The sequence below is a fragment of the Rhamphochromis sp. 'chilingali' genome (assembly GCF_963969265.1).
Source record: "Rhamphochromis sp. 'chilingali' genome assembly, chromosome: 18".
NCBI lineage: Eukaryota > Metazoa > Chordata > Actinopteri > Cichliformes > Cichlidae > Rhamphochromis > Rhamphochromis sp. 'chilingali'.
In genome coordinates this window covers 2,677,294-2,700,104 of record NC_137945.1, presented here as the reverse complement: position 1 = coordinate 2,700,104, position 22,811 = coordinate 2,677,294, and the positions used below count along the sequence as shown (strand labels likewise).

General features: G+C 39.9%; 1 protein-coding gene across 1 annotated transcript in view; it reads right to left on the bottom strand.

Moving 5' to 3' along the window:
- The window catches only part of LOC308385565 (sodium channel protein type 3 subunit alpha-like), a 268,750-nt gene that overhangs the window by 181,567 nt on the left and 64,372 nt on the right, over positions 1 to 22,811 (bottom strand). Inside the window, exons 5-8 of the mRNA XM_080864556.1 lie at positions 16,782 to 16,872; positions 15,768 to 15,896; positions 4,440 to 4,531; positions 1,104 to 1,346 (exon numbers count right to left, since the gene is read on the bottom strand). Coding sequence (XP_080720682.1) covers positions 1,104 to 1,346; positions 4,440 to 4,531; positions 15,768 to 15,896; positions 16,782 to 16,872 — 555 coding nt within the window. The remainder of the gene's footprint in view (positions 1 to 1,103; positions 1,347 to 4,439; positions 4,532 to 15,767; positions 15,897 to 16,781; positions 16,873 to 22,811) is intronic.

The following is a 22,811-nucleotide window of genomic DNA, read 5'->3' as shown; positions in this document are numbered from 1 at the left end:
ATGGTGGCTTTATCTATTTTCCACTTTTGAAACATTGTTCTAGCTCTAACAAAGTTAGATTACTGGAACAAAAGGAGCCCACCCTGACCGAGCTGAAGCAGCACTGCATTCTTAAGTCATACAGACTGATCTTCAAAGATGGAGTTGACAAGTTGACATTTCCATTTTCACTCACAGAGAATCCAAAAGTACTGATACGTTCAAATCGTCTAACACGGAAACCCTTTCTGACCATACGGTTCATAGACCCTCATTGAGGTAATATTCCTTAATATAAACAAAACTTGGTTGGGGTGTAGTACTGGTAACAGCCACTGGTATGTATAGCTCTCTTACGTGTTTAGTTAGAGTGTTTAGATAACAAGCATATAAAACATACAAGCATATAAAAAGTGAAACAAATGCAAAGCAACATACGGCATATACTAATTAACAAATTTAGACAATACAACAAAAGCCTAAGTGGAAGCCAACGTTATGTTTAAGGCTTCAAATTCAATGATGTATAAAGTGTATTTAACTTTAAATATTTCTAAATAATATTCCATGTTCAGGATCTGTCTAAACCCTGGAAATTGTAAAAAGCGTATTTGGAGGTTTCAGAATAAAAAGAAAAATGCCACAAGCTATAAAGAGTTCAAGGTTCGTGGTCTGATCTGTTGAGCACAAAGGGAAGCTGGATGCAGTCATCCAAATATGTTATTTTAAACCCAAACCCAATATGCATAATTAAGACACAATCCAAGGGAGACCAATGGACAGCCAGACACAGACTTCCTTCAATCTTTCACAACAGATATCCATCAAAAGCTTTCTGAAGAAACTTTTTCAGTCTCATCTAAAGACACCATGTCCACACAAGCCCTGATTAACAAGAGGTCTTAGCGCTAACCCAGAGGTTGGGGTGATACTTTAACAGACTCCAGATGGTCAGAAGTTGGTTCCATGTCACGTTTTACCTCCTAGTATCAATTTCTTCAGTAATGACACAAGAGATGAACTTTCTATTTTCTAACTAATTGCACCAGTGCAACAAATTAAATTAAACATCTTTATGTGAAAATCAATCAAGCAACTTGTTCGTTCACTTATTAAATGCTCACCTTCATGTTCGGTGAAGTCTTTGATTGAGGCCCAGGTCTTGTTGTTGCAGTAGAAGGAGGTGTTGGCTGGCAAGGTGTCATTGAAGCAGTGTGCCGTGCTCCGCACACACTTCTGCCGCAAATTTCCCATGAAGAGCTGCAGGCCAATAAGTGCAAAGACACTGAGGCAGAAGACCGTGAGGATCATCACGTCAGCGAGCTTCTTCACCGACTGGATTAAAGCCCCAACGATGGTCTTCAGTCCTGAGGGACCGCCGCGGGCGCAGGGATGCAGAAAGGGTTAATAGTTGAATAAGTCTTTGAGAACTGGTGTAACTGGTCTATGAATGGCGGGTATGTTGAAACCTGCTAACTTGATGAAGATGGCAGCCAGCTTAAATGACATGATCAAAGCAGTATGCCTTCAAATATTTAACTTCAACCTCTCAGAGGTCCAATTACGTCTAAGGTATGATTCTATATGAGATTAATGGCTCTTTGAAAATTGCAAAGAGGGGATTTTCTCCAAACAGTTCCTTATTGTCAGTTGTGACTTGGAGTGTAAAGGTTGTTTTGTTTTTGTTTTTATGCACAGGCAAGGTACAAAAGTAAAACTAAACGACAGCCATCTTTATGCATGAAGGTGGAAAAAACAAATCAATGAACTGAAAGCATAAAAAATGCAAATACTCCATTCCTGTTAGGTGAAAACCTGAAAATATTCCTTCAGATGACAATAATTTTAAATATTTTGTAAAAGTTTTAGTCAATCATTGTTAAATTTTGGGGGAAACAGTCAGGTTTTCACCCATGAGCAGCTGATGAAGAAAAGTCACTGTAGGCTAATAATCACCATCAAAATACAGCAAAACAGACCACAAACTCCCCCATTCTAATACTACAATAACAACACTAACACACACATGAACACATGGTAAAAACAGCAGGAACAAAAACACACTCAGAACACAAAGGGTGCAGACAAGTCGACTGTTATCAGCCAAGTCTTACCAAAGAAACCACCAGTTTCTTATAGATTTTTAAATCACCTCTTAGCACTTTTTTTTTTACTTAGTTCTTTCATTAGAAACAGACAGCTCAAATAGGTTTTCTATTACTTTTTCATATTCAAAGATTTTGTCTCACAGAATCAACTTTTGTTTGTTAACCTGGAGGTGTCTGTAAACTAATGAAAAGTGGGATTAGACAAAGCTAAGCTGCAGTTCTGACATGCTGTCATGGTGCTATTACTTTACTAAAGTTATAACATGTGATTAAACACTGTTATAACATAGCCACTAACATGGCACGATAATGTTTTCATCACATGTTAACAATGCTGTTAGCACTGCATGCTAACATGCACAGTGGAAACATACAGAGGCTAGCCAGCAGGACATCTGAATAACCAACTGCACAGTTTGCATATTGATTTGTGTCTTTGTGGACATAAACTGGTGTCTCCTGAAGTGTGCTGGGAATGTTTAAGTGACGTAGATATCTCCTAAGTGCATTAGCAAAGAGTGTTGCTATGTTCCCCGACCTTTTATGTGTCATGGCTACTCATTTTAAGCTTTTTGTGTGTAATTTTAGACCAACAAAAGTAAAAAGTGCAAGTCCCTAACACATAAAACAACTCATTGTCTTATTAATACAGTGTTTCCTAATATCAGACTGCTGCTTTTTCCTTCACAGGCTGAAACAAAAACAGCAGAATAGGTTAGGGGAGATTATGTCAGCTGTATCTGGCAAGCATAAACTCCATAAGCAACTGGATCAAAAAATGGGTAGCCATTTTTTGGATAGTCAGCATTTTCACTACTGGAATAGCGTAAAAAGCTTAATTAGCAGGTTGTTTTCCACTGCAGAAACCAGCAGGTGAGCAAATATGTTCTTCAGCGTGGGTACTTCTGAAAACCCCTGGAAAAACAGTTGGATGGGCCACAGTGCTGATTGGCCGAACTCGAAGAGTACACCTGCCCTCTCAATGGCCTTTTTAAGCAGCAATCTTCTCTCAAAGAGGGTGCTTGCACATGCACCACAACAATAGTGGCATTCAGTTTCAGAGATCTGTAGTTATAGCAACAACTTATGGCAAACTTTTGATCAACTTAAACCTAACCAAGGCATTTCAATATATAATCCCAACTTTGTTTTAATGATAATTAGTAATCACTAAAACTTCTGTCAAATTCTTGACTTCAACTCACTGAAATAACTCACTCGGCCAACAACCTCTCCAGATTTATTTTGTCCTTTAAAAGTGTTATTTTGTGTACAGGAACAAATTTTTAGGTTTGAGGCTGGACAGACAAACGCTTTTGTCCAAGAACACAAATAACCCCCCTGGAAATTTTATGGCCACAAGACCCCATCAAGTAGTGAATCTGGTGAATTTTCCACAACAAAAGCAACAGAGGGGGTGAAGGGACGCACCAGGTGATCAGTTCTGTATCTGTTTGTCCCACTTTGTGTGTTATTCAAATTTCTGCAGTGGAAAAAGAATTACTTACACTCTATCCTCCTTATCACAGGATCAGAATATTATCCCAGTTGCTCACATGATGGCATATCTTCCATTTTAGTTTATTAACTTATGTGCATGTAGGATTATTATCCTACATTTATTGCAGGATTTAGCACTGACATGATGTTACTGAGCAAGCATTTAGTGTACTTCTACGAGGTACAATCATAAAGTTTTGCAACTTTATGGAAAAAATGAACATTCAAAAATCACAACTGATTTAAATTAGACCTTTAACCTTTTTCAGGTAGTCCCTTAGTGTGACCCTGGACCACTCCCAGCATGTCTACTGCCCTACAATCTGAATTGGTTTATGGGAAGAGGACAACGTTTCAGGGAGCTGTGGTCTTCTGGGGAATGCTAATTTGGATAACAGCTGGTGGAAGTCCAGAGGTGCACAAGGGTATGGCCTTGAAGGGACGCTCAACCAAATTTAAATCAGGTAGGGTCTTTTGAGTCTTGTAAAAGTTCGTGATCACACCTTGTAGACAATAGTTGTGTTTTCTAAAGCTAAGTATGAATTTATGCTGATTTGTATGGTGAAGCATTAAATATTGGAAGTCCTTTCTCCTGTGCCATTACTTGACTCATGGCCAAGAGCTGTTTCTGTTTGCTAAGCCTCTGTTTTCCACTCACAACCAATTAGCATAAAAACCTTGGTGCTTCTTCCTGCATACTACCTCTGTTTACTTTGTTAAAGTGGTTGTTATGAAGTAGAGAGCTATCAGTAGGTAGTATGCGGGATGAGATTTCAAACACAGCCACTTAGTGCTTCCAGCAGATTGGGAGGAGTGCGTTTGGTATTCACTCCCCTGCATTCGCGGTCTCACCTGGGATGACAGAGATGGTTTTGAGCGCTCGCAGCACCCTGAACGTCCTTAAGGCTGACACATTACCCAGGTCCACAAACTCAGTCACATATCTGCAACAAGCCGGGAGACAAAAGCACAAAAACAGACACACACAGAAGGGTATGACCACACTGAACAGCAAGCCAGCACAGAGGGATAGAAAGGTGGAGATACCTCAAGAGACAGAAATAGATACAGTAGAGACAGGCCAGGTCGGATGGCAACACTGGAGGATCAAGCCAGAGACTCGACTGTTAAGAAGGGGAAATCAGGTATTCAAAGCTATGGATTTGGATGTAAACTGGAGAAAAGGCAACTCGGTCAAGCACTTTAATATTTTAATGCCTGTAAGGTTTTTGGTTTTTTTTACATAGTATTTTTGGGTATCCACATAGTAAACTTTAACTGATAAATAGTTACATTTTAAATGTCAGAGTGGTGTTTTCAACATCAGATACCAGAACCAAAAAAATGCCTTTGGGTTGCTTTTGTCTAACTTCAAACATCAAATGTTCAGTTTTGTGCCAAAAAAGACAGAAATCCAACAAACAGGACATGTTTTTAAGAGTTCATCATGAGAAATGCTTTTGTTTGTGTTTGGCTCTGGAATGGACACTGAATTAACCAGTTTAGTGCGTCAGATTTTTTTTTAGCAAATATCCCAACTTGAAGGCATTTTGTTGCCATCGATTCTCCTGTTAACAAACTTTTAGACATATCTGATTTTTCCTTCTTTATTGTTCCTTTAATGCAGATCAGGTGATTGGACCTATGGTCCCCGATTGGGCAAGGAGTGGGAAGTGGGTGGGGTCTGGAGCTGCAAGACACGGCAGACATGGGACGAACAAGAGAGGACGTTCACAACGCGATTACAATTGTCTCCTAGTTTGTTTGTTTTATGTCTCTTGTCGCCCCCTGGTGGTGGTGGTGGTGAGCCCTTACCTGGGATGACCGAGATAGTTTTCAGGGCTCTCAGCACTCTAAAGGTTCTCAGCGCCTGCAGGTTCCCTACTTTGATAAACTCTGTTAACAGCCTGTAGGGGGCAGTGTGATGGTTGTCAACAAACAACAAAGGAAGAGAAACACAACAAAGTCTGAAAATACTGCCGTGACTTTAAACCACCCAAAATTGACTTATTTGGAATATGTGAGCCCTACAGGTCATGCAATTAAGGTGTACTGTTACACACCTGTAAAGGAAAATTTCCAAGAATTTTTAAAAAAAAGTCAAGTTTACAGGAAGTTTACGTTTTGTTTATAAATTTTCTAAACATCACATTATTCTGTTTAACCGTTACTTTTTTTAAACTTTTTTTTTAATCATAAGCCAGTCCTAAATGATCCACACTACATCCAAACAATTGTGAAAAACTGTTATTATTACCTATTGAGTTTACCTGCTCTTGAAAAACAAATTACCTATATTTTAAGCTAAAATTCAGCTCAGAGTTATAGCTTAAAAGATCAGATATTCATTGATCAACATTTTCTAGCAGTTGCAAAAAAAAAAAAAAACACCCAAAAGAATTATGCAACTCATGTCAGTGCAAACTGACATGAGTTGACTACAATACAACTGGCTACAGTTAGCACTGACTACAATTTCTTTAAATTGATACAGCCATATAAAAACATTTTTCCAGGACTCTATGTAGACTAGTGGAAAACCAAGTACACCACACAACTATTCAGAAGCTTGTAGAACCATCTTTAGCAGCAATAATGTTAAGCAATTGTTTCCATATGACTTTATCAGTTTATCAAATGGTGGAGGAATTCTGACCCAGTCTTCTTCACAACACTGATGTAGCTCATTGAGGTTTGTGGCCATTACTTTGACCTTTGATGATCTGTCTGAGCATTTAAGCCAGGTTGAGGTCTGGACTATGGGCAGAAATCTGTGCCATCAGAAACTGAATTTGAATCGCTTGGATTGAATCTGAATTGTAACTTGAATAAATGCTTTTAAAAACTGAATATGAATTAGCCTAATTTGAAATTCAATTTATTGATTTGAAAATGATCATCACTAAATTGAAATTGAATTTTATATTTTGAAAATGAATTCATGTGCTTTTAAACCGTATTTTATCCTTTAAAAATTTAGCTCTTGAATAATTTCAGATTCACTTCTCACCGTTCATTTTCAGTTCCAAAATTCAGTTTTTTGGGACTTAATCCGGTTCCGGTTCAAGCGCAGATTAATAGAACTACGTTTTACTAGCAGACTGAAAGTGTTACTGACGGGAATCTACAGCATCTTGAGCTGAATTAAGACTTCAGAAGTCATTCGTCATGTCGAATGACCAGCGGATAAACTCTCAGGTTGGTAATAAATGCATTACATATATAAGAACAAGCGTCATGTTAACAAATGATAGCCGTAAGGTAACTTTTATGTTTATTGTAGCTGTTAGCTAAAAACGCTAATTTAGCGTAGTTTGCCCTGGATTATGATTGACTGTTTCTAGTAGAATTTCAAAGTTGTCATCTTGGACCCTCTCAGAGTGCCCCTCTGTATGCTTGCAGAGACCCCTACAGTAGGGAAACATGCAAAACGGTGTCCAAACCTTTGTGTTTTAGCTTTATTTATGTCTTACACAGCATCCCAACTCTTTAGCTAACTTAATAACTTTAGCTAAAGTGAATAGTTAGTCTAACTGAAATTGAATTGTAGAACTGAAAGTGAATCTGAAATTATTCGAGAGCTAAATTTTTAAAGGATAAGATACGGTTTCAAAGCAAATTAATTCACTTAAAAATATAAAATTCAATTTCAATTTAGTGATGATCATTTTCAAACCAATAAATTGAATTTCAAATTAGGCTAATTGAAATTCAATTTTTAAAAGCATTTATTCAAGTTACAATTCAGATTCAATCCGAGCAATTCAAATTCAAATCTAACTTATTCAAATTCAGTTTCTGATGGCACAGATTTCTGCCCATACTGGGCTTTCACTGGGTCATTGCACCACCTTGATTATTTTCTTTTTCAGCCATTCTGTTGTAGATGCCATGCTTGGAACGAGGTACCAGTTTTAGTCAACCCTAAGGCATCAAATAGACAGCTTCACAATTGACTCTAGAATGCTTTGGTATACAGAAGACTTGATAGTTGACCCGATGACTGCAATGTCTCCAGATCATCACGCCTCCACTACCATGCTTTAGAGTTGGTGTTTGTCCAAAGATGCTGCATTAGGTTTTCTCCAAATGAAGCGCTGTCTATTATAGCTCAGGTTCAACCTCACAAAATTTCAACAACCACCAAACAGCTAAAACAGTAAATGAGAGCAGGAACACGGATTCTGCACAAAGACGTAAACACAAAGCGCGGACCCGCCGACAGATCAGAATCAGTGAGATGTCGCCTTTCTCACCCGACGGCACGGACACGGTCGGGGCTGAAAGCTGACAGCTCGCTGATTCTGATGTTTCGGCGGGTCCGCGCTTTGTGTTTACGTCCTTTTTGCGCTGATTCTGAAGCTGTTTGATCTCTCTCCAAACAATATTGACTGAACCAGCAGCAAAAGAAGATCCAAACTACGCTTCACATAAACATCATCATGAATTCCCTCTGACTTTTCCTGTTTTGCTTCCACCATAAAATCACACTTCATGCACAGCTCTCTCTCTCTCTCTCTCTGTATTTCAAGAACAGTTTCCCTTCTAAAAATCTGTTTTCTGCATTATTTGCTTGCTTGTTACACACCAGTCTACTGTTTACAGCGCTGTCGGACGCTGTTTTTTTCCTTTTACTTACTTCCAAAAAGAAAGCCTCATTTCTGCTGTTCAATAGGCTTCTGAACAAATTTAATCCTTAATTTAATCCTTAATTTTCCTTCATGTTTTTCTGTTTTATCCTCAGGTACTTTGACACAAAGGCATCTGCTGTGATGCTCACACTTTGATAAAGTCTCGCATGTGTCAGGTTTCTTTTTATAGATATAAAAATATGGAAATGTACTGATGCATGATCTGAATTATAATATTTCTGACTGTCTGAGGCAAAATTTCACCGGTTCAAATTGAATCGAATCGAATTGATTCTAGAAATCAGTGACGATACCCAGCCCCAATTTGATTATCAGCACCTGCTAAACTGCTAGCCATGGAGGGATTTTCCAAAAGTGTTGGTGATATAGACGGGTAACAGAAGACAATCCTGGATGACAAACAAGGAGTTTCAGGCATCTCAGCAACAGTGTTTCCTTTGGTTTTTATACCTGTTAAAACTCATCAATTCAATCAAGCTGCAGTCTGCACAAGGTAAACTTAGAATAAAAGTGTTTTTTTACTTTTACATCAACATCCACAGTATGAATCTCCAAGGGGGAAAAAACTACTAAAATCTGCTCTTGCACTCGATATAAAACAAACATCAAATCTATAACAACAACCTAAAAAAAAGAAGTTTATAACAAGAGACATAAGCCACACCCAAGCTGTGAACGCCCTCTTTAGATCGAGTCAGACGAAGCCCTGAGAGCCAAAAGGCGCCAGGCAACAGCGGCCATTTTGGGCCCCCAGTTAGCTCAAGACATTTGATACTCAGTTGCTAACGGCCCTCCATTACGGCTCATATTTCACCGGATTTGACTGTTAGGCTGATTGAATTACCAAGGAGGCGTCGAAAGGTGTGGCTGTCAGAACACGCCATTTAGATGCAAGAAGTCACGACCAGCTGATGGAAGCAGTGGCAGCAGAGACACTTCACAATGGAGGGCTCAAAGAACCAGTTCAGGCCTTATGTGAATGTACCTCATTGGTTGTTTTGTTGTTGTTATTTTTGTTTGTTGTTTTGTTACTGTGTCTTTTAAAAATGTAATCTTGAGAATATGAAATTAGATTAAATTCCTTCTTCCTCTGTTTCAAGTGATAAAAATGATGTACGAGTAACACCACATCCCATTTTATTGAAAGGTTCCAGTTTTACCAAATCATAAAGAAAAATACCTAATATGACAAATGCTTTTCAGTTTTTTACAATTTATTCTTCTATTAAGTAGAAATAATAGAACACTGATCGATTTCTCATATTTGCTTCTGAAGACCAAACATGAAGTAGCTTTTTAAAAAAAAAAGCTAGTAATAAATACTGGTAAATAAAGTATTGGCATTTTTGTTGTCATGACAACACTATACAGACTAAAATGTAAAAAATAAAGATTTTTATTGTGTAAGTTGAGATTTTAAGTGGTTATTAGCAGTTTTCAGAGATGATAAACTTTATACAGATTTTTTAAACTAAATGAACAAAAATATTTTATCTTATATATCAAATATTTCATTAAAAATGCATATGTGAACAGTATTTATAATATAATGTTACCATTTAGATTTTTTTTTTAAATTTTTGGAAGCCTCAAATTCTCAGATTATTTAGCAGTTATAATATGGACCATAAAAACCTTCAGTTCCCTTTAATTTTCAAACAGATGTTTATTTAAAAAGGAACTTTTCACTGAACTCCTGCATCAGAAACGTTACTCTTCTCCTGTTTGCTCTAGTATCACAAGTTTGGACTACACAAAGTTCATTTTTACTGATCATAATTATGATTTTTAAAGTACTGACTGTAGTCCAGGTCTGTAATTTTAAGCCTTTATCTTTTTGTCTTTTCTCTAAATGCTCATCAACCGGCAACGTTTTCAACCTTTTTGTCTTTGCTGCAGAATTTGTTCCTCTTCCAGTGTGAATATCATTTTATACCTCAAGAATTTGCATCATTAAATCTGAGTTCCTCCATCTGTTTTGTGCTATAAAAGAGGAAAATTCTGCTTTAAATCAGTTTCCACTGAAGAATGAAAGTAAGAGATCGTGTGATGGTGCTTGTTCAGCTCCATTAGTGCTTCGTTTCTTTACAGTAGTAATTTCAAATGTGTTTTAATTAAATCATGGATGATTTAGTGGGAGAAATGGATCAATACGACGCATCAAACGTTGCAGCTTTAATGCTGTGGAAATGACTGTGGAGTCTGCTGCTGCTGCCGGTGTGGTGATGGCAGCCATTAACATGTCATTACTCCAGCAATATCAGTAACACAGGGGTGTGTGTGTGTGTGTGGGGGGGGGGGGGGGGGGATGATCCTGGTTACTATGGGAATCCTGACTCGATGGGAGGGGTCAAAGGCATCAATCAAAAAGTGTGTGTGTGTGTTTACTGACCATGACTCTGGTTTTAATAAAGGGTGATGTGTCAGGGGCGGAGTTCTTTTGTGTGTGTTTATTGAGACATGTTGTGTGTGTGTGTGTGTGTATTAACATATGCACTTAACATGTTCTTCACTCTCAGTGTGTGTGTGTGTGTGTGTGTGTGTGTGTGTGTGTGTGTGTGTGTGTGTGTGTGTGTGTGTGTGTGTGTCATGTATGAAGAGGTGACTTATGTGTTCTTGTCCTGCTAAAGATCCATCTGACTGCAGGACATCCCTCAGTTCAAGGACATGTGTGTGTGTGTGTGTGTGTGTGTGTGTGTGTGTGTGTGTGTGTGTGTGTGTGTGTGTGTGTGTGTGTGTGTGTGGAGGTGGAGTAAGGACACGGTTGTCTTATTTTACTCATTTTCATTTGTTCTGTGTAACCTCTCAGCCTTGTTTAGCTTTTCTTTGTTTCTTGCCTTATAGCTTCCACTCTGGAGCTGCCTCTTCATGCTAATCATGACTGAATGTTTCAGGTAACACCTGAGAGCCAGAAGACTGGCTTCACAAACACTTGGAGGGATATCCCCATTACAGTCACCATAGGCAGCCAATCAGAGGGAAGTTGTTTCTACAAAAAGGGGCTGGAGTCAACTGGCTTGTTTCAGACAGAGATGAGCTAAAGAGCTGCACTTAGGCACTGCGTAAGATAAATAAGGATTATTTTGAACTGTGAATCATGCAAAGCTAGTCTGGTTGAGTCCAGAGCTTGAAAGTTCACAGCTCCAGCTCCAACTATAATTTCTTTCTCTTAACTTTATAGTTGATGCACTAAGAAAAAATTACATCAACTCTTCCAATAACTCTAGGACTGTCTTCAAAATGTATGATTATACACTTAAATGTTCACGTGTTCCTGCTCTGGAATGCCAAGGACTTCACTTCCCTTACATGGTCGAATCAGTGAATGTAATCCAGACAACAGCTGCGTTTTCTTAAACCCTCTGACTCGCTGACAGGAATTCGGATCATCTTTGTATTTAATGGGGAGTTTCTCCTTTAAGTGAGACCATTTTGGGGGATTTCATGGGAGCTCATCAGGGTTGTACTATGTGACTCGACAGACTTGGCATCCCATCATCTGAGGGCACCTTCATGAAATGTTTCAATTTACAGTGTGCACGGCAGGGGTGACGGCGCTTCATTACACCACACTGTAACCCGCGAGCCGAGCCTCAGGATCATCTGTTGATCCGATCGCTTCGTTCTGACTGTTCATCTACCCGCCGGCGACCCTCGCCGCAGGCCTACTGCTAATCGACTCTCTGATTGATCACCACCTCATAACAAAGCAAACCAAACTGCAGCGATTTTCCATCAGTCAGTCAATTGCCGATGTGGATGGGTCATGCTCTTTTTCTTTGTGAAACAAAGCGGCAGGATGTCGTTCACAGAGCGGGCGTCACCAACATTGTTAAGAGGAATAAGAGGCTCAGAGCTTTGGAGTCTTTTTCTTGACTTGAATTGATGGTTTGACAGTCGATTATGTGCTGAGGGGTTTGAGAAGCCTCGTGCTTTTTAAACCTGTAATTTGGGAAATGCAAGAGTGTCACTGAGGAAACCACTTCACTGTTTTTTTGTTCTATGAAAACATGGTAAAATGGCTTTATTCACTAAAAGTAGCATCCAGCCAATAAAATATTCACTCATCTCGCTTTGGATCTGCTGTCTCTTTTGTTGGCGACATTTCTTTTGTGCCTTTTATTGTTTCTTGCTGTTGATGTTTATTTGAAAGATTTTAATTTTTATTTCCCCAATTTAAAACAAGTATGCAGTCAATATTGGTGACGATATTTATGTCACCTCTGTTATTGTGATGTCTTTCCTACAAAAAAAAATTTTTTTAGTATACGTGAAAAATGTGTTTTAGAAAGAGAAGGGTGTTCTCAAGTTAAGTTTAAAAACGAACCCCAAACAATAACCTGCACAACAAAACAAGCCATCATTTACTCATACTGTGGTCGTGTTAAAATATTCACCATCATAAGAAAAAAATCCAACCTAAGATTTAAAACAAAATCCTATACTAGCAAGTGCAGGAAGTCTTAAGAAATTCTCCTTTGTGGTGTGTATGCAAGTGCAACGCATTCCATGAAATAAATGAAAAAGACCTGCAGAACACAAGCGCGAAGACTATAAAGAGAGCAAAATTAATTTGGTTGTTCCAACTCTCATTCTCCAAATCTCTCTAATTAAATGCCCGAGTGGTGAACGCTCATTTGTATCCACAAAAAGTGCAGCCAATATTCCTCCAGCACCCACGACTCTGTCCTTTAGCAAAAGAAAACAGATGAAGTCCAGAGTCAGAGATAATGGCTTCACAAAACATTTCATCAGAGTGCGTGTCGGATTGGTCAGATGAAAATGACCTCAGTGTGAAAAGAAATCTCAAGGTTGTTTAGAAAAGCGTCAAAAAGCAAAAGAGAATCGAGGAAGACGAATCTTTTTGTCTCTAACGAGCTGCTGATAAGCAGCCCTCAGGAGAGGGTGAAAAAACAGAAATCACAGATTCTTTGACTCCAGTGAATCTGTCACTGAGTCCACTTACAGGGCTGAAAAAAAGAGGCTCACAGTGAATCTTTAAAGTATTAGGAGGACTCATTGTTTAAAATCAATTGAAAAAGCATAGTGTGTACAGGCTGAGCTTGTTCACCCCCTTAAAAATGGCTCCACCACTTTTCCAGTCACCCCACCTCTGCAGGAGTGGAAGTAGATGCTTTAGCCCCGTCCAGCTTTTAAAATGTTACACAACTATATAGTTATAAAGTATAATTAAGTTTTCAATAGTAAGCCTAAATAGGGAAACTGTCCCCTTTCAGGATGTCATGCTAGTCCTCCATGTATGTTTGTCTGCTCGTCTGTACAATTACACCCGAACCTCAAAGCTGAGCTTTGTGAAGCTTGGAGAAGAAGCCGATAACGTCTGGTGCAGAAGGAGGTGCAGTTTTTACTCTGAGAGAGGAAACCACGTCTCTAAGGCTACTTTCAGTAAAACGATACAGGCTGTGTGTGATCATCATCATAAGAAGTTTCAGTTTATTAGTCGTGTAAATATTCTGGCTGTAGAAGCTGATTTAGTAGTGACAAGTATATTTTGCTGAGGAACGTAAAAGAGACGAGCATAAGAATCAGTAAATAAGTGTAATGTACTGTGTCATTTGTTCCCAGTGAAGAAGAAGCTCAAGAAGCAGCGATAGTCGTCGCCGGTCAGGCTTATGCTTATTAACGGCGTAGAGTTTGAACTGGCAGCACAAAGTCAGACTTTCTCCTTACTTTGCAAATGTGTCTTCTGCTTAGCTTTGGAAACTGAACATATATCTAAGTTCGTGTGAGACACGCCTTTATTCTTTAATTCCGCAGCATTAATCCGCTCAGAACAACAACAGAGTCACGTCATCCACGCTGCTCTGCAGCTCTGAGCCTCTCTTCAAAAAAGGAAAATGCTGTCTGATTAACTCTGGTCATTTCTGCAGATTTATTTATTTTTCTATTCCATTAAAAGCATGAAATAGCAGAATCACTACAATTTCCTGGTCATCTTTTATTGTTTGAGTTTTAAATTGTGTATCCAGCAAGGCCATGTTTTACCAGCCCACCGCCTCAATCTGCTTCTTTTATATCCAAGCAGTTTTCTTCTGTTGTATTTTCTTCTTTCTTCTGTCATCTTTCTTTCTTGATTTTGTGAAAATGAACTTGCTAAAATATCCGTGTGCAATAGGAGCGTTTTTCTAAAAACACAAGCTGAACTTCATCTGTGATGCTGCTGTTGCTCAAACTCAAACTTTCATGTAAGAACTGAGGTTTAGACTCCGGTGGTGCCACACTTTGAACGGCAGGTGGATGACTGGTGTTCTGCTATTTCATCACGCGGTCCTGCTGCCACTGTCACATCAGCCGATCGTCACAGAGTGCATTCAACTTTCACAACCCATTGCTTGTTTTTCTGATCACCACATGAAACAGTTACCACAGCACCTTGGAAATGGGACTTTCCATTTTATACTGATAATATCATTTGCAACCAGAACCTGCATATTAGTGATCAGAGGATGGAGATATAGCCATAGTAAGGCCCACTGGTCTTTGGCTGAAGCAGGGTTAGGGCTTCCACAGCTCCAGTTCAAGAACCCCAATTAGCTGAGGTGAAGCCTAGCAGCCGCCTGTGTCACCATTTACCTGTCAGTCAAAAAGGCCACGCCCCTAATAATTCAAACTTTAAGCCTTAACTAAGTTGAAATAATTTGACTTTAAAAATATCATCCTCATAGAAAAAAAAATTGGAACAGGCTGTAAATGTGTTTATTATGTAAATCTGAACATTTTAACATGATTCACCTTTGGAGCCTCGAGTGGCCACTGGAGGAACTGCGGCTGTTGGTACTTGAACGTTGGCTACACTTTAAGTCCCAGAAGTTGCCGATTATGGCTATGCTGACTTCAAAGGAGCTTTGTGTAGTTTGTGTGGTGTCACTGATACCAAATTTCAACCTTAATTTCAACAGACAAACTCTAGTTGCAATTTTTTTTGTTTTCATTCTCATATAATTTAAGAAACACCGAGGGACAAAATGTTGCCCGGTGCTTTTCGCGTTCCACAGATAAAACCCTGTGACTTTTTGGTCCATTCAGTAGACTACCTATGAGTTTCAGTGGTTTCAGTAAATGTAAACACGATTTGCAGTTTTTCGTGCAGGTTCACAATCACAATCGAAGAGTTATTCATGAAGACGCTGACCTCCATCTGCAGCTGTTCTACAGTCACTGAGAACAAACTGTACACGTAACCACATGCAAATCCATCAGGAAGGCATTTGATTGGTCCCAAATTTATTCTAGAGTAGCACAAAGAGCCCAAACATCCAGGCAGAGTCATAAAGAACTAAGTTCAGACAAAATACTGTGTGAAAGTATACTCAGGAGAACTGGTGCTCTTTAAAAGGCAAGGGGTGGTCACAGCATTGAGACCCTCTCTCTGTACTGCAGTATGCAGGAAGTTTACTGATTAATTACAGCTGTTCATGGCATTCATTTATAACAACTCTCACTTTAAATCTTTTGAGCTTTTATATAATACTATGTGTGTGTGTGTGAGTGTGTGTGTTTGACTCACGCCATGACAATGACGCTGAAGTCGAGCCAGTTCCAGGGGTCCCTCAGGAAGGTGAACGGTCCCACACAGAAACCTCTGGCCAGGATCTTAATGAGAGACTCAAACGTGTAGATACCTGTGAAGGTGTACCTGAATGAGGGATGATAACGTTTATCAGTATTGGAGGGGAAGGGAGTCATGTTGCGATGAAACAAAATGAAAAGGATAGAAAAGAATCAGCAAAAATAAAAGAAAGGATCACAAAAAGAGAAAAAAGAGGAAGGATGAGGGCACAGAACTGGACAGTAACAAGGTATAGGAAGAAAATACGACAAATGCTTGTCCAGACGAAGAGCAGGGCAGAAAGAAAGAGAAAGTTACGGATGTGGAAGAAGTGAAGGACAAAGAAAGACAAAATGAAGAAAAGAAAGCTGGACGAGTGGAAGAGAGAGCCAGAATAAATATTCATAAAACTCTCCACCACACATCCTTCACTTATTTATTTTGTCCCCAGAAACAAGTTTGACCCGACTCGTGACAATTCAACCGTACAAAGACAGGCAGGAGCGCAGAGAGTCTGTCACGTTAGGCCTGACCGAGTAGCTGCAGCAGCAGCAGCCTCCACAGCTGGAAGCCAGCGATGAACTACTGTACATTAAAGGGTCTGTTCACCAAAAATATGCATTTTTCCAATGATCCCTGAATGTGCTGCAAAGGTAGCTTTAGTTTAAAAAACTGTCCTATTGAAATAAATGGAATTCAGTCCCAAAGCATCAAAGACGTGCTTTTACTTTTCGATTCAGCAGCATCTTAAGTGCACTTTGAACATTAACAGCATATTAGTTTAAGGGTCTGCGACTGACACAAACACACTAAAATTTGCAAACCATTTACCTCTGTTACCTCGAATTACTTTGCAATAGCTACTATGACTTGAAAGAAATGCATATCCAGTAATATCATTGATTAAATGTAAATTTACATAAATCACCTGTGGCTGATGAAGAAGAAAGAAAAGATCCCAGGTGTACTTACTCCAGGTATTTGGCCCAGTACTCCGGCTCGGACATGGCCATGAAGCAACAGTTTGTCAGGATGGTGCACATGATGAACAAGCTGAATAACGTGAACAGGTTAAGGACTGAGAAGATTTCCCATCAGACAATAAACACTTTACATTTGAATCAGAGTTCAGTACAAAGCCCACACTGTGTGGAGAAATCAAGACTAGTGGCATCAAATGTGGGAGTGACTCCTGCTACTATATCTGGGTCCTGCTGTCTTCTTACGTAGCCTGTTGTACATTATAGAGGGATTCCCAACAAGAAGTAGAAGTACTCCAAGTTTTCAATATAACTTTAGCTTCGAGCTACACCTGTAAAAGTGGAAACGGTCCCATAATCCCATAATTTACTATAGTTGCTCCTGGTATACTGCTATATACACCAGCATGATACTGTATTAAACCCAACTGCTTTGCCTGGGAAAAAATGTCTGGTTACTTGTCACAGATGATTTAGTTTGTTTCCTGTGTGTGTCCTTCAGAAGGAATGGTAGCTGATCAAAAGAAGCACTCGGGAGTATCTTTTGGAGAGAAAACATACCAAACACAACTATCTAGACAACATGGAAGTGGTTTGTTTGGCAGAGACTGGCAACCAGGAGAGTGAGCAGCACAGCCAACAAAGCTGAGGAGAGAAGCTGAATTATCAAGCGTATTATGTTAAAAAAAAATCTAAAAGAGCAGATTGTACAACCTGAAATATTTTTGTCTGTGTTTTAAACTTTATGTTAAATAAGTCATTTAGATACTCGTGATAAAGAATCAGATATTTTAATACAGTTGAACAGATCAACCATCAGCTCCTCCCAGGTGTTTCAACCTTGATATGTGACTTTAATAAGGCCCCAGTCACCCAGGCCTAGTGACCAGTCACCAACTCCCTACCAGCACCCAGTCCCCAACTGTTTGGCAGCTGGTTGCTGAAGGTTGCTTGTCATCAGGTGAAATTGTTCACAAAAGCAACCAGACCCCAGTCACCCATCACATGGACTCTTCACCCTCCTGCCCTCTGGGAGGCGCCACAGGAGCCTCCGGACTAAGACCACCAGGTACCGGAACAGCTTCTTCCCCACAGCTGTCAGACTCCTGAACTCTGCCTCCTGACATCTGACCCACGTTAAACTCATGGACTGAACATACACACACAACCACTAGCACTTTATATAGCCTCTGTAGGAATTATCCACATATCTCACTTATCTTAACTGCACTACTGTCTAAATAATCATTCTGTACATACGATAATTTTTAATTCTACAACTGTTTATAACCTGCATAGTTCACATTTCTCTATAGCTTTTTATTTCATATTCTTTATAGTTTCTCTATATATGTATAGTTTAAGCACTTCTGGATGGATGCAAACTGCATTTCGTTGTCTTGTACCTGTGACATGTGCAGTGACAATAAAGTTGAATTCTATTCTATTCTATTCTAAATGATAGTTCTTGAGTTTGTGTTACAAAGCTCTTGATAAACAGCCTGGATGGGATAAACAGTCAGATATTTTACCTGCAACAACCTTAAATTTGCAAATAGTCTTGTAAAGTTTGTTGGCTGGACAGAGGTCGAAATTTAGCACAGAGAACAAAAGAGAACTGCGAGAGAGTCAATTTAGTATACTTTTCTGTGATTTTCAGCTCCTAGTCAGTGCGGATAAAAGCAGCAGCTCAAATGTAAAATGGAAATGACTTCAGTGTGACGCTGGTGATCGAGGAACCGAGGCTTTTATGACTTGTTCTCTCATTGTGAGTCTCTCTGGAGTGTGTCAGCTAAACGGCTGAAATGTAAGTGTAAAAATGTCTCTTTTTGCCACAACATGCTGAAGTGATTTTACATGTGCCGTTTTTTTTTAAATACCTTTCACTGATTTCCCATTAGGGCTTAAATAAAATGAAGTGAACTGAAAGGCTGTGTCGAGTTAGCATGTGTGTTTCAGCGCTCCCCTCCAATGCCTGCCACATTCAATACAGCAAATTAATATGCCATTAACAGCGGCGATGGGAGGAAAGGCCCACTCTTGTCTAATCATCATATAATGGGGAGCAGTAACTTTCCAAACTGTCAGAAGGCAACAGTACATGTTAAATATCAGCTTCACCTGCCACGTTCAGCACACCGCGCTCGATGAGGTGGGAGAGACTTCATGAGACCTCACTCAGCTGTCAATCACAGCTATAAATGAATCATAATTATTGTAATTTGGCAGAAGGAACATACTCCCTGTGTGAAAGCGGCCCAAACTCCAGCTGAAACTTGTTTGAGCGGCGGGGTAATTGTTGATTGAGTGCCGGCTGTAATGATGTTGCTGGAGCGTTGTGGCAGGCGGCGAGATAATACTGTTACCAATTGACAAACAACGCAAATGTCCCCTCACCGCCGCCGCCGCCACAGAGCCAGAAGCTAATTATGGGGTAATGATAGACCTGCTGTTATGGACTTCCCAGGCCACCATACCGGTAATATCATTATACCTCCCACACCCACCACGGGATCTGTCTTCCTGTCTATAATCTACCCCGGTTTTATTTTTTCTCTCCCTCTTTCCACATTTGTCCATCTCCGCCATTCTTCCCTCATTTTTTCTCTCTTTCAGTTGAGCTGTCCAGTTAAACATATGCCACTGCCTGTCCTAAAGGCTTTTATTTTGAAAGAGGGGCTAGGAAGAGGAAATTCCAAAAGGATAAACTCAGAAGAGTTCCACAGCATGTCTTTTATTCTGACTTCATTCTGTCACCCCAACTGGTCGCAGCAGATGGCCCCGCCCCTCCCTGAGCCTGGTTCTGCCGGAGGTTTCTTCCTGTTAAAAGGGAGTTTTTCCTTCCCACTGTCGCCAAAGTGCTGCTCATAGGGGGTCATATGATTGTTGGGTTTTTCTCTGTTGCCTCAAAAGCTAATATAAAAAAATAAAGGTCCTAACTTTGGTCATAATATATAAGAACAAATCAGAATATTGTTTTTATTGATTTGTTCTCCCAACATTTTGATAATCATGAAATAAAGAAAATAATTATTCTGACTGACATGAATCACTTTTTCTTTCCAAAACGCAATTCTCCAAAATATAGGGCGAGGATTGGGTTACCAACTATGATGACTTGGACTTCAGAGGTTTAACAGACATGACTTTAAAGCTCACACAAATCCACAACAACAACTCAGCAACAACACACAACAAACACAAAGCTTATTGACTCACTTTGGTTCAACGTGAACACAATTAAAACACAACGGCACTGCAGCTGGTGGCTGCAGAGCAGCTCTGAGTCCCACAGCAATGCCTCATGGGATGCAAAAATCAAATGACTGTCCTCAGGAGCAAGGCCCCATGGGAAATAACACGGTTTGCCGTCAGAAAAACACAATCGCTGTATTCTAATATCACAGCGGTTCATGAGTGTATTTGTGTGTGTGTGTGTCCACCTCAAACAGCAGCTTGTCATAGTGGCGCCACTGTGGTTGGGCACAAATCCAGAACACACTTGATCACACACAAACACTTCTAAAGCACAAACACGTACTAAAACTCCACTTCAGCACCGCAGCTTGTACCCTTACATCGTGCACCTCCTCCACACAACACACACTAATTTTTATTTCATCTCTCAGAACAGCACGCACACACAACGTGGACATCAGCAGCGCCGCACCTCCATTGATGACCTCTTGAACCCACTTATTCCCCTGACAACAGCAGCGTGTCCGCCAGCTCAACGTCTCTCAACACCAGCAGCCGCCTCCCACGGTAAAAATAGACGGGTGTGAGGTGAGGATAAGGGGGGTGGGTTGAGTTTTGGGTGTGAAGTAATAGCTGTCATGTTGGCCTGGCGTCTGGGGCCTGAGGCGGACGCCAGCGTGGAGCTGGTGCACGGGCGACGGGCCAAAAACCCACAGCTATAGCCTCTAACTTCGAAAGTCAGTAAAGCGTCCTAAAGTACATCTGGATTCACATTTAATGTCAGCCCCTGCACTCAACTAAAAAATCTATCCACAATGGAAGCAGTTATCATCTGAAGTCTGAAATTAACTAGATAACTAGCTGAAAGTGCCTTAGAACTGCTACCCTCCTGATGTCCAGCAGGGGGCGAGTCATTTGGTATGGAAATCTATGAGAAAACGAGCCTGCTGCTCAACTTGATCTCTGACCTCAGTGAATGCTCTCCTGATGAATTTATGGTCTTAATCTGTAGTTGAAAGGCTTATTAAATAAAAAACAAATGTTTCATTTGTAAATTATGATGACATTTAGAGCAGAGAATGCTTAAAGATGGGAGCTTCCTTCAGAGTGTGCCATGTCCTCGGTGTGTCACTCAGTTCCTCTCGTTCATGGCATCAAATGGAAACCAGACAGGATATGACTCATTGTTGCAGTTTAACCCTGACCAACATAAAGCCCAGTTTGATCATACGTGGTACCAACCAGTAAAACCAGTAGGGAAAAAGCTGACTTTCGTGCATCGTTTAGAATTAAAGGTTCACATCTAATGACGGTATCTTAATTTCAAGGTGATGTTAATTTCATATTACATGTTTTTACAGTCCTCAGTGGAGCTGCAAAACCTTCACGTGTAGCTTTATTGTTGCTACCAGAAACCAGCATTAATAATTAATTTGATTGAAAATTTGAAGATATTCAATTCTTCAAAGCAGCTTTCACACTTTGAAAATCTTTCCAGTAGTTTGGATTACACACTTATAGGTGGAGCATGTTTTCCACTCTGGGTTTAAACTCAGATCTGTATAACTAACAGGCCAACATAAACTATACACAACCAAAGTTGGGATTTCTTTGTAACTAACACTAAGGGTACATTTTCCTGATCATATCACCTGCTGTTGTTCACTGTAAAGTCATTTAATGTGGTTTAGTTCCATTTTTATGCAAATTAATCATGTGTCTTTTATTTTAATAATCTAGCTATGCAAATATAGTCATAATAAAGTCATATAGCAGCCACACACAAAAAATACAACTTAGACTTTATTGTAACAGCAAACTGGGAAAGTTAAACTAAGACATCTTCACCATTCAGAGGCTGGATCGAGTGATTTGTGTGCTTAAAAAATGTTATCATAATTGCTGCCATAAACTTCCTGCCAGTAACTATGATTAATGAACCAATCATTTCTCTCTGTGGAGAGCCAGCTGGTTTCTGTAGCATCTATAGAAACAATGAAAGTGCCCCTTACATTGGGGAGGGGGTGGGGTCAACAATTGATCTGAAGTGACTCTTACCACCAAACCAGCCCCACCTACAGAACAACACCGTCACCCTCGACCCCTAACCGCAGAAATCAAGCGTTCAGGCCTGAATCGTTCTCTTCGCCGCACATGAAGTTGCAGATTTGCCGAGTGTATGCAGAACGATGACTCATCGCCTTTTTTCCCCAGGTTTTTGTAAACCAGTGCATCTGCAGTTTGGAAACCACTGAACTCGAAACGTGCATTTGCTTTCATAACGACAGCCTCATGCTGACTCTGTTCCTCGAATGGCCTCTTGAGTGTGGCCGCAAAAATTAGTCAATACCACAATACAGTAGCGCCAAGTTGGAGCTTACAGATCCCAAAACTGAAGTGACTTAATTCTGCATTCTTGTTAATTGCCAGCAGGGGGCGACTCCTCACTTCCTGTAACCTCAAGGAAACTGTTTTCTTTTGATTTTAAGAGCTCAGTATTTGTAAACACAACATTGTGTTTTAGGCGGTTATTTTGTCAAAAAGGAAACAATATTCCATCAGCCAATGAGCATTCAGTGTTCAGTCTGCATTTCCAGTTCAAACACCAGGATGGTGACGGTGAAAACTCCTACCGGTAGCTTAAATTGTCCCGGAATACAGATGCTATGAAAGACGAATTTGTTTATTTTATTGGTTGCCTTAAAGTCTTTTTAAACCCGCTCCAGTTTTTATGGAGGTTTTCTTGTTTGTCACATAATTTTGCTCAGCAATGGATCTGTGATGTAATGAATCTGTGTTACGGTTCTAGGTCATTTCATTCAGT